Source organism: Myxocyprinus asiaticus, chromosome 40 (assembly GCF_019703515.2).
Source record: "Myxocyprinus asiaticus isolate MX2 ecotype Aquarium Trade chromosome 40, UBuf_Myxa_2, whole genome shotgun sequence".
Taxonomy (NCBI): Eukaryota; Metazoa; Chordata; class Actinopteri; order Cypriniformes; family Catostomidae; genus Myxocyprinus; species Myxocyprinus asiaticus.
Window position 1 is genome coordinate 31475755 of NC_059383.1, and position 24082 is coordinate 31499836.

A 24082-nucleotide genomic window follows, 5' to 3' on the forward strand; every position below is an offset into this window, starting at 1 on the left:
TGTAAAAAATCAACAGTTCATGCACGTTGTTATGAATTATTTGTTCATTGTGTTGAATTATTGTGATTTTTCTTGCATCAAACACAGATTTCTGGAAGAAGTCTGTCAGCTAGATTAGTCTAAAAGGTTCAATTTAAAATTATGATTTATTCCTTTACTAAAAATGATGCAGTTTTTTTTTCCACACATAATTTTCCCCTGTTGTAAAGTTTAAAAAAATGTACAATGTTGATACAATTTCTTCTTTGAAAGTTGTCACTAACCAAAACTTGCCAAGAGAAGACGCCCTAGAACAACAATGGCTCAGGCCTCCTTTTTGCCTCCGGTCCTTCTGTGCCAGATCGGGACACATTCACAGGTGAATGGGAGATCTCCTTATCCTATATCTCACATAACATGCTTGTTGAATGTTATTTAACCTCAGTGGACTGTTAATTCCTTATAATCTTTAAACTCTTTGGTTTGCAGTGACTCTTTCTCTTCAGCGTAAATTTCAATTTATATTATATTTTTTAATAAAAAGTATATTTACCAAAATACCAGTGTACTGTGTTTTTTTTTTTTTTTTGGAAAAGAATATACATCAGTAACAGAACAAAGCAATACAGGAATTAATCATTTTACATGAATAATTTCATACTGGTCTCTAAAGAGACCTTGCATCTTAAGTTGACTGATTTGGCTGTGGTACTCTGTACTTAAGAATACAACAGAAGCCTCCGTCACAGTGAATAGGCTTACAGGGCCAGTGTTGCAATAAACCCTAATTTGTATCACCTTGAACCTGATTCTGTCTGGAGGCGCCATTTCTAAGAGTTAACCACACTTGAGACACAACACTGGGCTAATGAGTAGTGAACAACAGCATTCACATATTATGCAGACAGACAGACAGACAGACAGACAGACAGATAGATAGATAGTTAATTAGTTAGTTAGAGATGGTAGATTTGTCATAAGATATTTGACAAATGTTTTTTGTTTTTTTTGTTACATTTTTGTTGTTTTTAAAAAATGTTTTGATTCATGATTGTTTTACTGTTTAAATTTGACTGAAAAGACAATTATAGCCAATAAATATAAATGAAATACATCTAATGAAAAAACAAACAAACAAAAAAAAAAACCGTTTTTCAGGCCAAATTATGAGAAACATCCACGTCAGCGTCACTGCGTCACGACCTCATTCATCCTCCACACTGCTGCAAACCTTCTCTCTGTTATCTCTCTAGTCTGTTGACACGGGTTGACATACTCCTCCTCTCCTCTCTCCCTCCCTCCTCTGTCTTAAGCACTGTACCACACCGACAGCGGCTTAACATCGCCTGGCTCAGACAGACAAACACTTCTCTTGAGTTGACACTTTCTTATCTATATTCGGGCCGGTTTGCCTCTCTCAGTCCGACCTAAACAAATGGGGGAATGACACCCCGAAGCTTTTATCTGCTGTCCTGGACTTGAGAAGCGCCGTGAATGATGTTGTTGTTTTCCCCGAGCAGGAGCGCAAGGCGATCCCGGGCCTCTCTTCTCCTGCCCGGGGTCTTGATCAGCATAATCCTCGCTGCGGCCAGTGCGAGTATTCCAGGTAAGAGTATGTGCGTATCTGACATATGGTAGTAACAGCGTCTTACTGAAGCTTCTGTGAGCTCAGTAAAATGCTTCTTTCCATCTGGAATCCTTTTTGAAAGATTAATATGTCATAATGCATAATATTTGGTGTGAGTTTTATTATTATTATTATTATTATTATTATTATTATTTTAAGTGGTTGAAAAGGCTTTTAAACTTTTATTGAATCTTTTTGAAACTCTTGATTTCCTAAGAAGAAGGTGCATTTAACCGGATAAGTTTATAGTTATAAACTGTTTTGTTCTGTAATGTATTACTCTTTTGTGGCCGTGGGTATGTTCATTTTTTACCAATTAGAAGCAACAGGATCCAGGCTGAGTGTATGTAAATCCAATCCAGTTGAACAAGTGGAGAAGGAACAAACAAGGATGAAATGTAAAAGTGTTTCCTTGTTGTGCTATTCCCTACTTTATGAGTGAGCCATAAGAGGTGTTCTCTTATTTAATATTTGTCTAGAATGTAGATACTTTGTTTTGGGATCATACTATCTTCATTTACATGTATTCATGTATCCACAGAATGGTAATTAACCAGTGCTTGGTGCTAAAATGCTACTGAAAGTGACAAAAATGGCCCAGATGTTTATGATGTGGGTGCAAAAATATCCTATTTTAAGGCTAGTTGTCGATTTAGAGTCTTTGCAGGTTTGATTTTAGAATTCAAACCATATTTTGTTCAGTGAAGTATTTGACCTAAATGTACGGCATGGTTTGTGGTTGTATATGGTTTAATAAAATGTGCCTTCCTAAAGATGCAAAATGCACCTGAAAATTAATTCCGTGGCTCAAAATAATGCCCCTTTTTTATATATAAAAATTAAAATTCTTATACTGATCCAAAGTGAACAACAAATGCTGCAACATAAGCAATTCATCCTACAGAGCTGCAATACAATATCTTGCCGTATGGTTATCCATTGGCACTTTATTTATCCCATTTGGTGGAGATATTGAAGGGAGTCTGTATGTATTTTGCTCCCTTTGTTCTAGGCTTTTCAAGTCAGTCTTTTATGTCTCGAATATTCACTGTATTACTGTAAGAGGTTCATTGTGGGCTTTGAGAGCTATGGATTGTGGAATGTAATTGCAGTAATTATAGAGAACACGAAGAGCAGAAATGATCTATCCGAGATTCTCTCTCAGATCCCTGTGGGAATTACTACAGATGGACACTGGCACAACACACTCTCTTACTGTTGCTTTCTCCTTGATATACAAATGAATGTTCAGCATTCCTAGCTAGCTTTATATATTTATTTATATATTATTTGTTTAGTTTTATACAGCAATTGGATATATCATCAAACAAGAAAGATGAAGAAAAATCTAATAGTTTAATGTAATAGTTTTGTACAGAACTTTATTTTTCGTCAGGATAAACTAAAGTCAGAAAGCATAACAGAACTTAGGGCAAAAATGTTTAAGATTTCATATATTGGGGCAAAAAATGCACCTGTTGCAGACTGATCTAAATTTGAAAACAGTAGGTTGACTTTTCTTGAGCTAAACTTCTGTGCTTACCGGAACTGGAAGCACTGCTACTAGTGGGCAAACCAAAAAGTGTTTTTGAACATAAGGGTGTGTTCACACTTGGCAGGTTTGGTTCGATTAAAACGTACTCTGGTGCGATTGCTCTGTTAGAGCGATTCATTTGAACAAGTGTGAACGCTGTCACCCGAACCTTGGTGCGCACCAAACAAGCGGACCGAGACCACCTGAAAAGTGGGTCCTGGTCCGCTTCCAAACGAACTCTGGTGCGGTTCAATTGATATATGGACACAACATGGACCAAAGACGTCTAAATGGACCAAAAACAGGAAGTAATTTGCCTAATACTGACCTCAAGCATACCTGGTTCTTCTCATCATAGGAGCTATGTTGCCCATTACAGTTCGGTACAGGCGTCAGAACCGCCGTCAGCCGTCCTTGCAGCATATCTTCATTTGTGTGTGCAACGGAGGAATTCCTGGGGCTGTTTTGACTCCTTTACATATTTTATTAGCTCTTCGTTTGTTCTCAGCTGGTGAAAATACCACCATATATACATATATAAATATAACGAGTGCATTTTGCCCAGCAGCCAGCATCGTTTTGGATGATCGGCAAGTTCCGTCAAAACATATACGTCCTAAAAGCTGTCCAATCAGGTTGTGACTTTTTCCTGATGCCTTTGGTTTTGTATCGTTAGGTTCGGTGTTAAAAATGCCAGTGTGAAAGCTAAGCGAACCAGGACTAAATGTATCATTTTCTTTTTTGGTCCAGACCAAGAGAACTGAACTACAAATGTGAACACACCCTAAGAGCACTTGCGAACTTGAGTTTCCGGGTGAAATGCCCACAAAGGGGCGCTAAAAGCGAGTTGATTTTAGCTTTAAAGGATGTAACTAATACAGTGAAGAGAGATGCATATTTTATTAAGTCTACCCCCCAAACCCCAACCCTAAATCTAACCGTCAGTGGAGTAAAAATGTATTATTACAGAGAAAATTGGAACCTCCAAATTGCACTCATCACTGATTGTGCAAACACCATTACGTCTTGGTTTCAACACGGGACAAGAACCTGGATCTCCCATATGTTTGGCGTAACACGTTTCCAGTCGCGTCACAAGAGGAGGTAAACTCGCTTGAACCGATGCAAAAATGCGTGATGGAAGATGCCGCTTGTCAGTAGGGAAGTCAATTTTAAGACATTTTCATAATCGATCGTCATGGAAATTAACAATCAATGAATCGTTAATGTTAATATCGCAAAACGCACATGGAGGACTCCAAATAATATGTGCATGTAGCCTATTGTTGAAATATAATTTACATTAATACACTTAAGGAATGCAAGTATTGGCATTTTCCTCTTAAAATATTCTTAGTTCAGTGTATTTTAATACATCTAGGCTGTTTAGTATGAATTTGTGAATTGTTTAATTACTGTTAATGAATAAGGCTACTGTGAAAAATAATTTGTATACAAGATATAATCACTTATGCATATTTGAGTTCATTAAAACTTCACATTGTGGATCGTGGGTTATTTCGGACCTTTGGACTTATTTTTTATTTTAAAAATTAAGTCAAATCATTACACGCTGCGTAAACATAGTAATTAATAAACCGTTTCTAAAGTGACGATGGTGAGATGTCAGCTGAATGTACCTTCATGCTTTCCCAGCGATTGTTGACGTAATTGTAGGTTGGGATGAAAGAAGAAGATCAACAGTGCTTGTTGTCATGTACTTTAACACACTATCGTTTCAGAAAGAAAAAAAAAAGAGAGAAACGTTCCAACACTGTTTACATTGAGCCTACTACATCTCGCATCTGTGCGTCTTCTGTGAACCGAATAATGACATGCAGCCTGCAAGCACCCTCTAGCAACAGTTGACTGTATAGACAGCCTTATCAATGTCTGCTAGCTTGATTTCAGATCTTATTTATCTTAAATTCATTAATCGACAATCGATAAGCTTAATCGATCAAATTATTAACGACAATTAATTGATTTTCGATCAGTCATTAACATCACTACTTGTCAATAACTTGACATAATGGGGCCGATGTTACTGTACTGGAACATTCGGAAGCAACATTCCGACTTCCCATGTGATCATGTTGCCTGTGGTCAATTTTAAGTTTTTATTTTTTATTTTATCTAACATTTCATATATTTCATTTTATTCTAATCTATCTAGGTTTCATGCTTGAAGCTGTCAGATATCTTAATCATTGTCTAAGGAAGCAGGTGTTGTTTAATGTGTAGCTAAAATTTGTTGATTTTTGATGGGGGAAAAAACAGCTTTGACAATGAACGTGAAGAAAACCTTGAAACTTGAAACAGTGATTACATCCAAATCTACTGTGACAGTAGACAGTAGAGAGCTGTATCAAACATAGGGAATGGCCAATTACATAAAATGCATTCTATATTTATTGTGTTATGATATCTTTATCGGCAACTACTTTTGTATTTGATGTTGATTTTATAGCTAACTTACTTTATTGTCAGATTGAGAATTTTATTTCAATTGATTCATTCAATTTAAGTATTTTTGCTTAAATAAACTGTTTATGTATGGTTAAATGTACGTGGGCATATATAATTTAAAAAAAAGATAATTTCTTACACTGTTAGATATACACTATATGGACTAAAGGTTTACATTGACACTTTATGGAGCCTCTGTAAAGTATTATTAGTACATTGATAGGGTAAAACAAAAAGACCTGTCCAGTATCCATCCAACAACATATAACATACTGCCTCTGGAACTAAAAGGTCAGATAGAGCTCTAAGCTTTTGTGGAGTCTGGTGGAGAGGTTGTGTCCCACTCTGTTTTCTCTCTCTCTCTTATCTCATCTCCCAGTGCTGTTTACGTGTGTTTATACATGTTTTCCATTGTAGAGCAGATTGTTTGTTGTTCCCTTACAGTGTGAACTCCCCTCAGGTGGTTTGATTATCTGATCGCCATTGTAGATTTATATTTCACTGAAAGAAAGAAAGACCTGTGGTTAGAGCCGCTAGCAATGCAGTAATTTCACAGGTGGTGATCAGAGCCTGTCTGAATCATCAAGCCTGTCTATGCACAAGACAACTACTTTTTTACATTTTGTGAAGAAAATGTGAGAGGTGCCTTCCCATGCAAAAGTTGCTGCCATGATGCTAAGGTGTTGTGGGAGTTTGTCAGGGCATTGCTATGTGGTTGCTAAGGTGTTCATGATTTGTTTTTAGTGCATTGGTGTGCGGTTGCTAGGGCATTGCTTGATGTTTACTGCCCCAGTCAAGTCCAGAGAGCAAAAATCTCCTTTTCTATGATATTCTGGTCCCTTGATGTGGCTCAGTCCCTCTTTCAATGGAAAAGTCTACGGTATGGGATATTTTTCACCCAATTTATTGTCTGGCAGGCAAAAATTCTTTATAAAAGTAATAGCACACCACTCCTCAACAAGCCACACGATTTAGATATCATTCATGTCTGTAGCGCAAACAGTGTGGGACGAGTTACACACTGAAGTTCAAAACTTAGGGGTAGGGGATTGTTCGAATTATTAAAATTATTAGGGTTTTGTTGGAATTATTGGCTGCCGAGAGCATGAAACTATCTGAAATTCAACAATTTAGAAAATAAACATTCAAAATTTAAAATGATAAAGGTCAGTTTTCAGATTCAGCCTTTGTCACATTCATAATTTTGCATATTGTTGTTGGGACATTGCAGTTTATAGTAATAATAAATGTCAATGTTTGATTTTAAGGACTTAATTGTTTACTTTTGTATGATGGATAATTTTGGTACTGTGTTGAGTTGCTGATGTCAAATGTAAAATCTGGGCCCTGAAATAAAACCAGTTGAGAAACACTGAGTTAATCTGTATGCAAGTCAGCAGTGTAAATTGTATTTAGTTATGAGTTTTTGAACTTGGCCTACAGTCATACAACTTACTAAGAACACGGAAATCTTTCACATTTAAATGTCAAGTTTGAGATACCATAAGGTTATGTCCTTGGCCCTCTTTTGTTTTGATTTGTAAGCTCTGTGAGCTCTGTAAGCCCCTTGTCATTCATCAATTCCATTGACAGACTGAGGACTGTTTTGATGTAATCAAGTGGTAGGGTGGAAAGTAGGCCTTTTAGTTTGTGCACAATAGCATTCCCATCTGGAAATTGAATCTTAAAATGCCACCTTATCCCTAATCCTCAAAGTGTAAAGTAAGAGAGATAAAAGAAAGGAATCTTGCCGTTTCTGAAATAAGGGACCAATCTTTTTCCATTACGTTGCAGTTCTGGCAACAGCTTGCTTTGTAATGCACTTACATAAGAAGTGTGAAGTGTCTAAGTGTTGCATCCATCTCTTCAGAGTTGATGGAGTGGATTGAGAAAAGGTTAGCTGTGTTGCTGTGGCAACTGTGTGGAATTGGACCCTGCGCTTGGTCTCTCAGGGTAACATGAGGGTCTCAGGCTCAACAGAGTAGGGTTGGGAACCGAGAACCGGTTCTTGTTCAGAACCGGTTCCATTCTTTAAAAAATAGCGGAATCGTATGATCTTCGTGACTTTCGGTTCTGTTAATGGTTCTCCAGCATGCAATTTTCCGCCGATGCGGCTGGAACACCATCCTCAAATACTCTGACAGTGTTTCCAGCAGCAAATCTCTGCAGCAGTGCTGCCTTCTACTGACTCTACAGCGTAAAAACACACAGTTCTACCAGTGTATTTAATTCCCAATTGAATGAGTCTGGAGCCGGCTCTTTTTACAGCGCAAAATATTTGCGCTTCCGGTACAGTTCGATTCCCGAAATAATTATTCAAAGGAGCCGGTTCTTTTGAATCAACAGCGCAAAACATATGGTGCTTCCGGTATAGTCCGATCCTGAAAAAAACATTGTAATGAGCCGGTTCTTTTGATCTACAGCGCGAAACATACATTGCTTCCAGTATACAAGTAATCTTATACTGATGTGCAAGTTATGAATGTCCAACTCGAAATTAAATAAGAACTGTTGAAGTCTCACAAGCCTGAAGTACAAAACACAGTCTAATCTGTCTGTGGAACTGTTACTGTTTATTTAATGATGACCCGTGTCTCTATTAAATCAAGTAGTGTAGTTACTGACTGGTTGTTCATATGACAATGTATAATTAAAGATACACAAGTTTTGTTGTAATAAGTGGAATTTTATAAAATAATAAATTAATTAATGAAATATGCCATCACATATTGTGTTGGTTTAGATTATTTAAAATAGAGTAAGAATCTATTATTGGATTGGATTTATGTCTCTAAAAAGTCTGCAAACACAACTTTTACAAGAATTGTATTACATTTATATCTGATTTGTTATATCTACTCTGTACAAATCTGAAATAATCTCATTATTTGGTAGCAGACAGCAGAGGGTAGTAATTGCAATAAGAATCACATTTCTCATTTCTAAATAATTCTTAAAAAAAAAAAAAAAGAATTACTGGAATCGTTACTGGAACCGTTAAGGAACCGGAAATCGTTAAGAGGAATCGGAATCGGAACCGGAACCAGAATTGTAAAATTCCTTACGATTCCCAACCTTACTACAGAGACCTGGAAACATCTTATTGTGGCCACAATGATGGTTAGCTGACTGCTCATTGAGAGTGGTGACTTGTACCTGTATAATGCCACGTACTGCATGTAAACCCACAGTGTGAGAATGGAGCAGCTGTGGCAAAATTAAGCTCCTACTTTTTCAGCAGTGTTGGTTTGGGATTAATTTTTTTCTATAGACTTTCTCCATAGGCTTTTTTATTAGTTTATTTATTAGATTGTTAATCTTCAATTAGTAGTTCTAAGCCATGAACCAAACCAGCTACCTCCGAAATGGATCATTCCAGCATTACAACATTTGATTTAAAGCAAAAAATGTATTACAAATTGGGCAAACAGACAAAGGCTGTGTACCTTGATTCTTTTATTAGGGAATGATTTGTCCCATGAAGCACTGCAAATTCCGTAATAAAGAACAATTTAAAAATAACTTATAATAATTGATTTTAAGTATTAAAACAATATGTTTTAAATTTATTGCAAAATATTCAAATACTGTATATACAAATATTTAAGTATTTTGAGAGAATAGGGAGACTCGATTTTGTCATTCGCAATGCTTTTTTACATTTCCACCCGCGACTTCTCTTATTGGTGGATCTCTCTTCAGGATTATGGAAAGTGTAGTTCTTTAACATTAATCGGACGATTAAATGCAATTGTTTTTTAAATTAAGATTAAATCCCACTGACCGATGGCTTCTACAGAATATATAATATCTGATATATCATTGCTTAACAACCTCAAAACTTATAGTAGGTTTGTCTTGAAAGGTTATACATTATTGTTAAAAATTTAGGGAACTTGACTGTTGCACTCTACTATCGGCTATTCTGCCAGGCAAGGCTATGCTGCTGTGCTTGCTCAAAGCTTGTCCTTCTTACATGGTTAAGACGCAACCAAACATGGCATACATGTTTAAATATGCGCACTAAAAACCAAACACACCCTTGGGTGTTCAGTAACACTCAACAAACATCCACGCTTAAGTTTTCCCACACCAAGTACACACTCAGATTGTCAACTTGGTTGCGGAAGGTACAGTGAGATCAGCCGGGACTTTTGCAGGTTCACTCTGTACTGCACAGAATGTAAGAGAAACTTGCTGGCCCAGAAGGGTAGTTTTAATTATAAAGCTTTCTCTGATTCAGTTGTCTTAATGTGGCTATTGAAAAATGTGGTCGTAAATCTGGGATCTCATTTCCTGTGGTCCAGTGCACTTCAGCAACTAATGAGGATGTGTGTCATTATAGGGTTTGTGTTAATGATAATTAGTATCTGATCCAGGCAGACTAGAAGGGACCCTCGGACACTTGAAACTCAGCCTGATGTACCATCAACCAGCCTATTTTGTGCTCAATCCAGTGTCATAAATTCACTTTTCCATTAAGGGGCAATAATTACCCCCTGGATAGTCTTTTTATATTTATCCAACACATCCAACCTCTTTTGCCATTACTTTCCCTTGCACTGTATATAACAGATTTGTATTTAGATTTACACTATGTATGTATATGTGTGTATGTATGTATGTATGTATATATATGTATATGTGTGTATGTATGTATGTATGTGTATATTTACACTACCGGTCAAAAGTTTTGAAACACTTGACTGAAATGTTTCTCATGATCTTAAGAATCTTTTGATTTGAAGGCGTATGCTTAAATATTTGAAATTAGTTTTGTAGACAAAAATATAATTGTGCCACCATATTAATTTATTTCATTATAAAACTAACATTTAATAAAAAATTTAAAAAAAAGTTTTTTGAAATTGATGACTTGGACCAAATAATAAAGAAAAGCAGTCAATAAGTGCCCAGCATATAGATTGGAACTCCTTCAATACTGTTTAAAAAGCATCCCAGGGTGATACCTCAAGAAGTTGTTTGAGAAAATGTCAAGAGTACATGTCTGCAAATTCTAGGCAAAGTGTGACTACTTTGAAGATGCTAAAATATCACACAGTTTTGATTTATTTTGGATTTTATTTAGTCACAACATAATTCCCATAGTTCAATGTATGTTATTCCATAGTTTTGATGACTTTACTATTATTCTAAAATGTGAAGAAAAAAAATTATAATAAAGAATGAGTAAGTGTTTCAAAACTTTTGACCGGTAGTGTATATGTAAGTGTACTGTATATATATATATGTGTGTGTGTGTGTGTGTGTGTGTGTGTGTATATATATATATATATAGTGTCTTATTTCTATATTTACTTTATTTTCTATTCTTTTTGTATTTTTATTTTTTTATTATTTTTTATTATTATCTCTGTCTTGTTGCTGTATTGTATTGTTGTGCACTGGAAGCTCCTCTCACCAAGACAAATTCCTTGTATGTGTAAGCATACTTGGCAATAAAGCTGAATCTGATTCTGATTCAGGAGCATTTATTTTTAAATTTATGAGGGTTTTTTTTTTTTTCAAAACATAAAAATTATACTGTCTTTCTTTTATTCAGATACTTCAGTTAATCAGTTCACCAAAAGTAATCAGTCTGAATATATTTCCTCCATCCCATAAAATTAAATCAGCATCAAGTCATATTTTATGTGTGAAACTGTTTATGACTAAGCTTAGAAAAAAATATTAAGAACTATAATATAAATTTGTACCCCCCGATTTAGAATTTCAGGGGCATTTTTGTCACTTTTGGGGGCATTTTTGCCCTGAGACCCCCTTCATTTCTGACCCTGGCTCAATCCATGCATTTTCCAGACAGATCTGTTGCACTTTCTTTTTGTTATGAACTTTATTATTATGTTTTGTAAGAAAAGTAAGTACAGCATGCATTTTTGCTTCTCTATTCAGAGGTCTTCTCTGTTAAATGTGTTGTACCTAGAAATTCCCAATCAAATATTTTATAGCTGCAGAACTGAAGTATTCAAATGAACATACAACCAACCACTTATCAGTCATTCTGTGTGTGACAAGGCTCTTAACTCGCTTGACAAGGAGGAAGCGGGAGCCTGTTAAACAATCCACGTAAGTTTTTATTTCACACACTATTTTACTGCAATGCACACGCTTTTCAGCACAGGCACACACACCCAGCCAACTTCATGTGTCGTTCTCTCTCTCCCTCCTCAGTCTGGACTGCCCCTTTTTATCCCTCTCAACTCTCACTGAAAACACAAGCAGCTGTTAGAGATAACACCCACATGTGGGACTCTTTACCGCTCTCATCTCCTGATCTCGCTCTCCATTCACAAATCGGTGATTGATCACGCCCCCACCTCCACATACCCCCATTGCCAGGCTCAGGAGAGGGAGCCATTCGGCCTGCCCACTACCCCCCTCCCACCCCCCTCCTACGATAATAGCCAGCCAGCCTCAGGAACTGTCTTACCTCCTTTTTAGGGTTTGCCGTAAGTCCCGCCCATCTCAACTACTTCAGGTCAGCCCTCAGATGCTGCAGGTGCCGCTGCCACTCATTAGTGTAAATCATGATGTCATCTAGATAGGCAGCGGCATGCGGTCTGAGGATTCTGTCCATGAGTCACTGTCACTGAAACGTAGCCGGGGCCCCAAACAAACCGAAAGTAAGGGTAACAAATTGGTGTAAACCGAACGGTGTGGAAAGTGCAGTTTTTTCACGGGACATGGGAGTCTGCCAATATCCCTTTGTCAGATCCAGTGTCGAATAAAAGCGAGCCGCGCCTAACTGATCGAGCAGTTCATCAATCCGAGGCATCGGTTATGCATCAAATTTAGACACCGCATTGACTTTTCTATAATCCACACAGAATCGGACCATGCCGTCACTCTTCGGAACCAGCACCACCGGGCTGGCCCAGTTACTGTGGGATTCTTCTATTACCCCCATAGCTAGAATGGCCTTTAATTCTTCTTGAACCACTTTTTTTGTGTGTTCGGGTAATCAGTTGGGACGACTGCGTACCACTACACCTAGGTTGGTTTCGATATGGTGCTCTATGAGATTTGTACGACTGGGAAGAGGCGAGAACGTGTCCGAGAATTCTCTTTGCAACCTGGCAACCTCTGTGACTTGTGACGGTGAGAGGTGGTTTCCGCAAGTGACCAGGGTGACTCGATCGGTTAAGTTCACCTCTGGCCCGAGCTCCTCCCTCTCCGGAACCACCATTACCAAAGTCACGGGGACCGCCGCTCTCCATGGTTTTAGGAGATTGAGGTGGTAAATTTGATGTGCTCCGCCTCTATCCATTCGTTTAACCTCATAATCGATCTCCCCGACTCGCCGTGTGGCCTCAAAGGGCCCTTGCCACTTCAAGTAATTTAGAGCTTGATGTGGGTAGCAATACAAGGACTTTATCTCCCTGTGTAAATTCTCGTAGTTGTGCTCCCCTTTTATACAGCCGAGACTTACGTTCTTGAGCCTGTTGCAAATTCTCCTGTGACAGTCACCCCAATTTGTGGAGTTTTGCTCTCAGGTCAAGAACATATTGAATTTCATTTTTACTGTTTGAAGGTCCCTCCTTCCAATTTTCCCTCATGACATCTAAGACGCCACGAGGCTTACGACCGTACAATAATTTGAATGGGGAAAATCCCATGGAGGCTTGCAGCACTGTGAATGACATGGGTTCGAGCCACTTATCCCAATTCCGAGCATCTTCGTGCACAAACTTACGAATCATGTTTTTCTGGGTCTGATTAAACCGTTTGACCAAGCCGTCCATTTGCGGGTGGTACACGCTTGTCTGAATCTATTTAATCCCCAGTAGTTCACATAGCTTGCGTAGTGTACGTGACATGAAAGTAGTGCCTTGTTTAATGAGGATTTCTTTCGGAATCCCCACTTGGGAGATGATTCTGAAGAGTGCCTCTGCAACACTACGTGCTGAAATGTTGCGTAGAGGCACTGCTTCCGGATATCGCATTGCATAGTCCATCAGAACACAAAGCGATGCCCGCGTGCCATCCGCTCTAATGGCCCGACGAGGTCCATGCCGATTTATTTATAGAGCGCTTTTCAGGGTACTCAAAAACACTAAAAATAGTCATAGAGTTAAAAATAGTCATAAAAACAATACAGTAAAACTTATAACACACAGCATTAATCACACATTAAAAGCAATCCTGAAAAGATGAGTTTTGAGTAGTGATTTGAACATGGACAAACCGGAACAGTCTCAAATGTGTTTGGGGAGAGAGTTTCAGAGTGAGGGGGCAGCTATGGAGAATGCTCTGTCGCCCCAGGTGCGATGCTTGGTCCTGAGTGGTGTAGACAGTAATTTAGCATCAGAGGAGCGGAGGCTACGGGAAGGAGTATGGTGATGGAGTAGGTCGGTGAGATAGGAGGGGGCCGGGCTATGGAGGGCTTTGTGAGTGAAGAGAAGGACTTTGAAATGAATCCGTTGTTGGTACAGGAATCCAGTGAAGCTTCTGGAGTACAGGGGTGATGTGGTCACAGGAACGGGAGTGAGTGAGCAAGCATGTGGCACAAATAAGTAGTAAGTAATAATTAAGTAAAAATAGTAAGTAATAGAGTAAATAGTAATAATTTTTTGTTGAACTATCCCATTAATAATACTGAAAATAAGTGTATCTACAGCCATGGATTAACAAAGCCAATTTAAACAGTCAAAAAAGCTGCCACTTTGCTTTGGGTTTAAGTGGAGCAACAGGAAATCCACACAATGGGAGATTCCCCTTATCCTTCCCCAATTTCCTGGTCATGGAATCTCTCAACATACATAAAAACTGCCCAAATATTATCTACTTGAAAAGATTAGCTCCACTTCACTGCTTCGCAACAGATTTTTTTAACATTTGTCGCCACTCATGATTCATATCCTACCGAAGTAAATGGCCACTGTAAACACCACATGTTCCAAAGTGCTGTAATTCTGTGCTGATGTTGGCTTCCTTCCCGCTCATGGCTTGGTTAATTATTTATGGGCCAGGAACAGATGGTTAGAATATTCATTTTTCATTCAGCTTTATGATATGCTGATCTGTGTTATGTAATTGCGTGCCATTTTCTTGTTTTGACAAATCTGTTTTCTCACGGTCTCATGAGGCAGATCTGACCTCTTCATGTTTTTGGCATTTCAAGGAGCTTGTACAGTCTCAGCAGTTATATGAAACAAAAAAGGCCAGAACAAGATGTCTACAACCAGTTTCATTTTTTATTTCAGAGGCATCCCATTGCATGAACAACAAAAATGTTGGCACAGCCTTTTTAAAAATGTATTTAAATGGTGTGGTTCTTTCATATACGCATTTTTTCAGAATCAATGTGTCACTGATGTTAGATAATGTCACAAACTAATTTTTTTAATGCTGAGTGGTGCTTGGCCATGCAAAACATGCCATTGTGATGCTACGATATTGTAAGTGGTTTTTAGTGCATTATTATGCAGTTACTAAGGTGTTCTGAGTGGTTTTTTATCATGTTGCTATACACTTTCTAGTGCTAGACATAGCTTTATTTTCTCCTTCAATGTAAGTCTATTTTTTTTTTACCGCCAAGTGGAAATCTGACCTCTTTTTTTTTTTTTTTTTTCTGGCCCCTAGACCCTTTGACTAGTACACGTGCCTTTATTTTTAAGATCTACTAGGTCTGTCATTTACTTATGCATATCTGTTGTTGTATGATTTCGCAAGATGAAATACAATTATGGGTGGTCTGTCAGGTTTGACTTTGATCAGTGTTATGTCGTGGATGTTTTGATGTACAGTTCCAGATATAGTCTCTTCAACTGAATGTGAAACCTAAGAGACTGTAAGAAATTATGTTGTTAAAGATTTGGTCTTGTAACCAAAAGGTTGCAGGTTTGAATCCTGCAACGGCGATTTCATGAACTGGCTCCAATTCACCATTACACAAGGCACTTAACCCCTGGCCAAAAGTTTGAGACACATTAGATAAAGGCATCAGCTAAACACAAAGAAAGCAAGTAGTTCCTGTATTTCTATTTTATTTTTTTTATTTTTTTTTTTTTTTATGTTTATCCCCTTTTCTCCCAATTTCGAATGCCCAATTCCCACTACTTAGTAGGTCCTCATGGTGGTGCGGTTACTCTCCTCAATCCGGGTGGTGGAGGACAAGTCTCAGTTGCCTCCGCTTCTGAGACAGTCAATCCGCGCATCTTATCGCGCAGCTCGTTGTGCATGACACCGCGGAGACTCTGCATGTGGAGGCTCATGCTACCCTCCGCAATCCACGCATAACTTAACACGCGACCCATTGAGAGCGAGAAACACTAATCGCAACCACGAGGAGGTTACCCCAAGTGACTCTACCTTCCCTAGCAACCGGGCCAATTTGGTTGCTTAGGAGACCTGGCTGGAGTCACTCAGCATGCCCTGGATTCAATACTCGCTGAACTACCCAGGCCCCCACAGTTCCTGTATTTCAACTGGTAGAACATGTTTCGATAACCAGAGAAGGTGATGGGTTTAATTCCTAGAAAATGCTCAAACTGCTACAAGCTATTAGTTGAATGTAACTTTTGATAAAAAGTAACAGGCCAGAAGTGCACATATTTATTTCCGGACTCTTATTTTGAAATGTAGGAGACTTGGCTCTGTTACAGTATTTAAGTATTTAACAAATTAAGCTTTTTTATAGCCTGTATTCAACAGATTATATGTATATATAGATAGGCCTAATCCATATAGTTACAGTTTTCTTTACATGCCCTCACTTGATTTATCTAATCAAAATAACAAAATTGAAGTGAGAATAAAAACCTGGATGAATATTGTCAATTAGTATCAATTATTTGCCAAAAAAAACTATTGGCAACTGTCAGCTTTGATTTTTGTCGATAACCCATAGTTCCAAAAAGCAACTATCGGTACCGATTAATCTGTAAAACCTATATATCGTCTACTGCTTGTTAAAAGTAGAAACTGATAGAAACTGAAGTTCTCCAGGAGATATTTGCTGCAGCATTAGAAGCAAACGTGGTGGCCATTGCATCCAAAGTCCCTCCTGGTTTGCAGTCGCAGCTTGAGCATGTGAACGGTTGTGTAAATTAATGTTCATGATCAGCTGGAGGTGGGCGGCCCAGCGGGATGTTTAGAGGAACGTGCATCTCCCACGTATACGCATTCACACACGCTCACACTTCATGAGTCAGTTAGTCTCAGTTTTCATGACTTATCCAGATTTAAAGGCAATCTGGTAGAGTTTAATGAAGACTAATGAAGGAATGGAGATCTACATTTATAGTGATAAGCAGTGAGTTCCTATTCTGACCTTGGTAACCTTGGAATTTGCATTGACAGAACACTTATCATTTCATAATTATTTTAAAAAAGTATTGGTGCCTGGAAAAATGTCACTCTCAGTGATACATGTGAATAACAGATGTGACTCTTAAAAGCAAAGAAAAGCATTAATGTTAACTCTGAACTTGAAAGTATGTTTTTATTACACAACAGATCAGAATCCAGTTGTGTGTGCATATGTAGTTATGGAACGAAGCAAACAAGTTTGTCTTATAAGATCTATTGACGCAGTCGCAGTGTTATTTAAGCATTTAAGTATTTGCATGATGGATGAGTCTTTCGGGAGACAGAGGAAGGATGATTGTCTAATGAGGGTTCATACTCATTTGGTGGACCATTATATGTCACTTTGGTGATGCAAAGAGAGACAGAAAGCTAATCAGTTATCCCAGGATACTGAATCACTTATTCCTGACTGCTTAAATTGAGTAAATATTGTGTATGGAGCACAGCAGTAGCATTTTGGAAGTAAAAATTGCATTAATTAGCCTATATACATAAAGAAATTTATTTTTAATTTGTTGTTTTATACGATTGCATATGAGTTTTATGATAACATGAACATTTCGAAACAGACCTAACATGAGCGCCGGTGTTAAGTGAAACCATATACTTCTGTAGAAGCCTTAAAGTTTGATTTCAAATTTTTCTTCTTTTTTTTTTTCAACATAAAAAATAAATACAAATAATAATAGTTGAATTACCCAGAAGCAATATCAGCGAATCAGAGCACAGACTCGAACTCTATACTCTCTTAGATTACAGGGTTTACCAACATTATGTCATCATGACAACAAAGTTGTAACTCCAATTTTACGCAATTTACGCAAAGTTTAACGCAATTTTATCACACTAAAATCAGGTTCACGTGTATAATGTTTATAATCTTTTGGCTATACTTTTGAAACGGTGTGCATTTTTAACATTTATGGACTCACCTCATTCACTTCTATTGTAAGTGACTTTAACTGCATAAAAAAAAAAAAAATGAGACAAAATTATTTTTTGTGGTAATTATTACGTTTTGTGGTAATAAACATTATGCCTCAAATGTTATTTGTTGAGCTTAACTTGTATTGAACCTGGATGATTCCTTTAAGTGCTTATAATGTTGCTGCTGACCCAATTTCCTTCTGTACCCTCCACCGAGAGAATTCGAATAAAAATTGTTGGATTTACAAAAGATGCAGAGACAACCACATAGGAGAAAATATAACAGAAGAGAGATACACATAGTGAATATGATTATGGACTCAATAGCCTGAATAAACCCTGATGAACCACAAAATTGGAGAATGAGCCACTGATTTGAGTCATTCAAGTGCGTTGATGTAATTGGGTACTTCAGTTATCATTTCATGAATAAAAAGGATGTCTTTGGCTTCAAGGAATGTTCAATGAAAGTTAAGCTGTATTGACGGCATCTGTGACGTGTTTTTACTTTGTTCCCTTCTGGTATTCTTCCATGTAGTGTGTAGAAGTTGCGTATTTACCGGTCATAACAGGAGTTGAAATATTGAATATAAATTAATATAAAGTTAGTTATAGATCATTTTGAATATGTTTTAATATTTTATCACTTTTTGTGATAACACACATATGAGACCAGCAACAGTGTGTTCTCATGGAAGTTACATGACTGTGGCAACATTTTTGCAGAATGATGTTGCTTAGTTCCTTACACGTATTGCGGCAGTTCCAAGATGAAATGTCCACTGTGTGGTGCTAAAAGCAAGTCTGAGGTTTTTAAAGGGATAGTTTACCCAAAAACAAAAATTCTCTCATGATTTACTCACCCTCATGGCATCCCAGATGTGTATGGCTTTTCAGCAGAACACAAAGATTTTTAGAAGAATATCTCAGCTCTGTAGGTCCATACAATGCAAGTAAATGATGATCAGACCTTTGTAGCTCTAAAAATCACATAAAGAAAACATAGAAGTAATCCATAAGTCTTCAGTGGTCAAATCCATATGTTCAGAAACAATATAATAGGCGTGGGTGTGAAACAGATCAAAATTTAAGTCCTTTTTTTTTTTTTTTTACTCTAAATCTCCACTTTCACTTTTACATCTGAAAGTCACATGTGGTGCCTGTTTAGTTTCACTTTCACATCTGAAAGTAGAGATTTAGTGTAAAAAATATTGTTCTGTTTCTCACCTACACCTATTTTATTGCTTACATATTATATAACACTGGATTCATATGGATTACTTTTATGTTTCCTTTATGTGATTTTTGGAGCTACAAAGGTCTGATCACCATTCACTTGCATTGTATGGACCAATAGAGCTGAGGTATTTTTCTAAAAATCACCACGTCATTTTGTGTTGCTTCTATGACACTTTCGACTCGCGTGTAAGTGCAACACTCTATCAGCTGAGCTTGTTGTGGTGCCTCAAATTTTTATTTCACCAGGAAACTTCCGCGACACGTACAAAGAGCCACATGAAAATCATTTAGCAAAATATAGGTAATGCAGTTCTATTCTATGAGGGTTGGTTGATCAAGAATTTTTTTTTAATTATTTTTTAATTATATTATGTGAATATTCTTTTTAGTTGTGTGAGAACAAGTCTGTATTCATATTTTCTCATTAATGTGTATTTTGAAGAAAAAAAACATTATTACTAATGTCCAAAGGCACATACTGGTATTTAATACCTGCAGAAAAAACAACACCAATAACAGAACCATCAAAGGTGACTGAATGCAGGTGGGGCTTCAGTGGAAATTATGTATTTTAATGACTCTTTTGGGAACAACATTTCCTTTAGCAACCTTTAACACCTGTTGAACTAATGCATAATGAATTAAAAGCACATTAACATTCAAACACATCATTCCTAACATGTGTCATTACATGTGACCACTAATGCTTCAAGCACTTGAAAAGTAAAATGGTTTGATATTGGTTTTAATTAGTGGCGAGTATAATACTTAAGTACGCAAGTACGTGAATGCAGATGCTTCTAGCTAAGCAAGCTTGATTTTTTGCGGTGTTGCATTCCACAGTGTGCAATGGCATTCTCAACATTTGCACAAGAGGCCCCATAGCAAACAATAGTGTGAACAGTCCACATTGAGTTTTCTCTTTCTAATGAACTATTGTCATGGCGGAGCAGTTTAAAGATAATATTGATGAGCAAGTAATTTAAAGTCAATATATTTAAAGCAACTTACTTGAGTAATTACACATCCAGTTTAAAAAGCACAGACATTTGAAGGTAACTCTGTCGCCCCCTAGAGTACTCAGGTTTGTTACCACCACTGTAATACAAAAACGCTCATTCAACCAGACCGCGCGTTGGCATTGCATTGGCCAAGTGTTTACATCTACATATTAGTATTTGCTTAAACTGCGTTTTTGGTCTTAAAGTTGAGGGTTTGAATCCCTTGTATGCTGATAGATTTGTACGAAAGTATGTGAGTATATCTTAAAATCCTGCTCTATTTTATTCTTTTAAAAGTTTTATTTCTATCTTTTTTTCCCTCCCAGCAAACAAGTGCCCCGACCACATAGACTGTGCTCGAATGGGGCGCCACTTCTGCACGCCTGGCTCCTCCCACTGTGGCCCTTGCCTCTCCCCATTGGAGGAAGATGAAGTGGGACATTGTGTTGCTCACAGGAGACACCATCCCCAACACCACCTCCACGGTATGAAGACTTTTCACACCCACTTTGTCAAGTACAACAAAAAACCCACATACAGATGCTCTCGAAACCAAAACTCAAATTCACAGATACTCCTCGCAGGTTGATGCCATGGCATTGTTTAAATAAGCATTATGAGTGACGATCCTTCTGGTTGCAGTGTCACGTTTTATTTAACACCTATTTTCTAGAGTGGCGCTGTGCTTTGTTTCTTCGCATCGGCATACTGTGATTCAGGTGAAACGTGGCTGTTTTTAGAGGCGAATGAAAGGCATTCATTAACAGCACTCTGCCAGGGACTAATGCCATCATGAAAGAGGACATGATGATAATGATGTCAGTGGCCTAGACGCAAATCCTGTAGTCAGCTGGCCCGTACTTCTGCTCTCATCTCTTCCTCTCCCTCTCTCCTCATGTGGCAAAGGCACATGACTGAGTTTAATCAGTTGGAGTGGAAGCATGCACGCATCTGTCTGCATATGCGTCCTTGGGTTTAATGTAATTCCATGTGAGCACTGCCTAGCAAAAGGAATCAATCTTTTCTAATCCATTGCAATATTACAATATGGTCTTGCTTTTTCAGGGGAAAAAAGTTCTGCAAATCGCAGTTTCTCTTCTTGATGCGTCTCATCTCCTCTCTGTTTATTTGACTATTAAAGGGAGAGTTCTCCCAAAAATGTAAATTATGTCATCAATTACGCACTCTCGTGTTGTTCCAAACCCATATGACTTTCTTTTTTCCGTAAACACAAAGGAAGATTTGAGGGAGAATAACAGCCTCAATCACCATTTGTCTTAATGGTATGGAAAAAAGATGCAATGACAGTGAATGGTGACTGAGACTGTCATTTTGCTTAAAGGGTTAGTTCACCAAAAAATGAAAATTCTCTCATCATTTACTCACCCTCATGTCACCCCAGATGTGAATGACTTTCTTCTGCAAAACACAAAGATTTTTAAAGAATATTTCAGCTCTGTTGGTCCTCACAATGCAAGTGAATGGTAACCAGAACTTTGAAGGCCCAAAAGGCAGAATAAAAGTAACCCGTAAGACTCCAGTGGTTAAATCCATATCTTCTGAAGTGATATGATAGGTATGGGTGAGAAACAGATCAAGATTTAACTCCTTTTTAAACTGTAAATCTACACATTTACTTTCACTTCCACATTCTGGGGTTGAAGTGACTTTCACATTCAGCCACCTACTGGTCAGGGCTGGTCAAAGGTGGAGAATCATAGAAAAAAAAGGACTTAAATATTGATCTGTTTCTCACACACTTATATCTCTTCTGAAGACATGGATTTATCCACTGGAGACTTATTAATTACTTTTATGCCTCCTTTGTCATTTTTGGACCTTCTGAGTTCTGGTCACCATTAACTTGCATTGTGAGGATCTACAGAGCTGAGATATTCTTAAAAAAAAAAAATAATTTGTGTTCTGCTGAAGAAAGAAAGTCATATACATCTGGGATAGCATGAGGGTGAGTAAATAATGAGAGAATTTTCATTTTTAGGTGAACTATCCCTTTAAAATCTCCTTTTGTGTTCCACATAAAAAAGTCATATGGGGGTGAGTAAACGATGTCCTAATTCTCATTTTGGGTAAACAATCCCTTTTAAAAGAGTTAGTCAGTTCTTTTACCTGTCCTGCCCATATTTTCTCTGATTCCTGATGAATTATACAATATATGAATACTGATAATTTTGATTTTATCTACACATTTTAAGAGCCACCAAGGAGTATATTTATATTTTTCATTAAACGTTACGTTACATGTAATAAGTAACAAATATACAATAAATATGCTGGAAATACTACAGTTATAATGTAACTCCATGACAGCTATAAATTCGTTAACACATTTTTTTTTTCTGGAAAATGATGGCATACTTTGATATGTTTATAATTTTCAACCCACTTGTTTGATATGTTTCTAATACTTCCAAGACTGACACAAATCATTCTTGCAATTTCAACAAAACCTCATCTTTGTTAGCCAGATAGATAGCTTTACCTTGTTGAAAAAAGAAAGTCAATGTTTGAGATGATATGCAGAATGTTAGCCTAAGTCACCATTCAATTACATTGTATGAAAGTGAATAGTGACTGAGGCTAACATTCCGCCTAGCATCTCATTTTGTGTTCAACGTAAGAAAGACTATCATACGGATTTCGGAACAACATACTGTAAGGGTAAGTAAATAATGAAAGAATTTATATTTTTAGGTAATCTATTCCTTTAAAGGACACTTCAAAGAGTGCTATCAGCGTGATAGTGTATGTTAGACTAAGGTGGAACTTGCTGTTAAAAAGTTTACTGAGCAAACATTCTTGCACCTTGAGTCTCTTTGTCGTACTGTTGTTATGGTTGAATAACATTGTTTGTTTCTTGGTGTTGTACACTAAGAAATAACTTGCTGCTTAATCTGTCCATCTATTGGCAAAATACTTGGACATACATATACCCTTATTGTAAATGTTCTATTTAAAAAAAAAAAATGTATATATATATTGTTCTGTGTGAAAGCGCTGTATTTATACCATCTACATTCCCATTCTCTTGTAGGCTATTTATTACTATGTTCACTTGTACTGTGAGTCAGGTGTTGACCATATATGTTTAAGGGAGACTGGGGCTAGTTGTCACTCATGGAGGTTGTCACAAGGGCTATATCTCTGTAACTATTTGCCAAAAGTCCAATTGTGCAAATTTGTGTTTTCTCTAGCAGAGGTTTTGTATGTTGGTTTCAAACCCTCTTAAATTAATTTTAATTTAATGTCATTATAAATTTAGTTTAATTTTTGTGAATTCTACCCTTCATAAGAACATTTTCACTTTCATCATGTAGTATATATGTTATAGCTCTTGTAAACAAGTGAACAAGCGAACATAATCAAAAGCACACTGGCATACATTAAGGCAAGGGTTAATTATATTATGAAGCAAGAGAAAATGACAGTAAACAGACTGACTGAAAACTGAGACCAGTAAAATTAATATGGATTTTTTTCATAGTTAGTTTGTATAGATTTTTTTACATTGTTATAATACTCTTGAAAGCTGAGCCTGAATTTTCCAGCCCTTGAATTTGGGTTAGATTGGTCGAGGGCTGATGTGGGAGAAGAGGTTGGGTAGTGTATTTAATAGCCATCCATTAAACCGGAGAGCCTCCGACTAATCATCATCCATCTTTCTGGGTCAGTGGTCTCATTCTCATGTCTGATTGGATGTGAATCCAATGCAAAAGAGACACCAGAGACCAAGGCATCAGTCAATAAACACCTGCCCGATTTAAACACCAACATGACTGCACAAATCATCATAATAACTGAAATGGTCCGACAGTATTAAATAGGGGTTAAAGCTAGCTTTCACATGTATCTGTGAATCACACATAATCAGTTACTTTTTTATGTTTTGATGTGTCATTGCAGTGTTACAGTATATATATATATATATATGTAACGGTAGCCAGCTGGTATGTGCTG

At 37.3% G+C, this 24082-nt stretch overlaps 1 protein-coding gene across 1 annotated transcript in view; it reads left to right on the forward strand.

Annotated features, from left to right (window-relative positions):
- Positions 1-1280: 1280 nt before the first annotated feature.
- The window catches only part of LOC127430605 (neural proliferation differentiation and control protein 1-like), a 37343-nt gene continuing 14541 nt past the window's right edge, over positions 1281-24082 (forward strand). The window contains exons 1-2 of the mRNA XM_051680494.1: positions 1281-1585; positions 20434-20592. Of these exons, the coding sequence (XP_051536454.1) occupies positions 1474-1585; positions 20434-20592 (271 nt within the window). The 5' untranslated portion in view covers positions 1281-1473. The remainder of the gene's footprint in view (positions 1586-20433; positions 20593-24082) is intronic.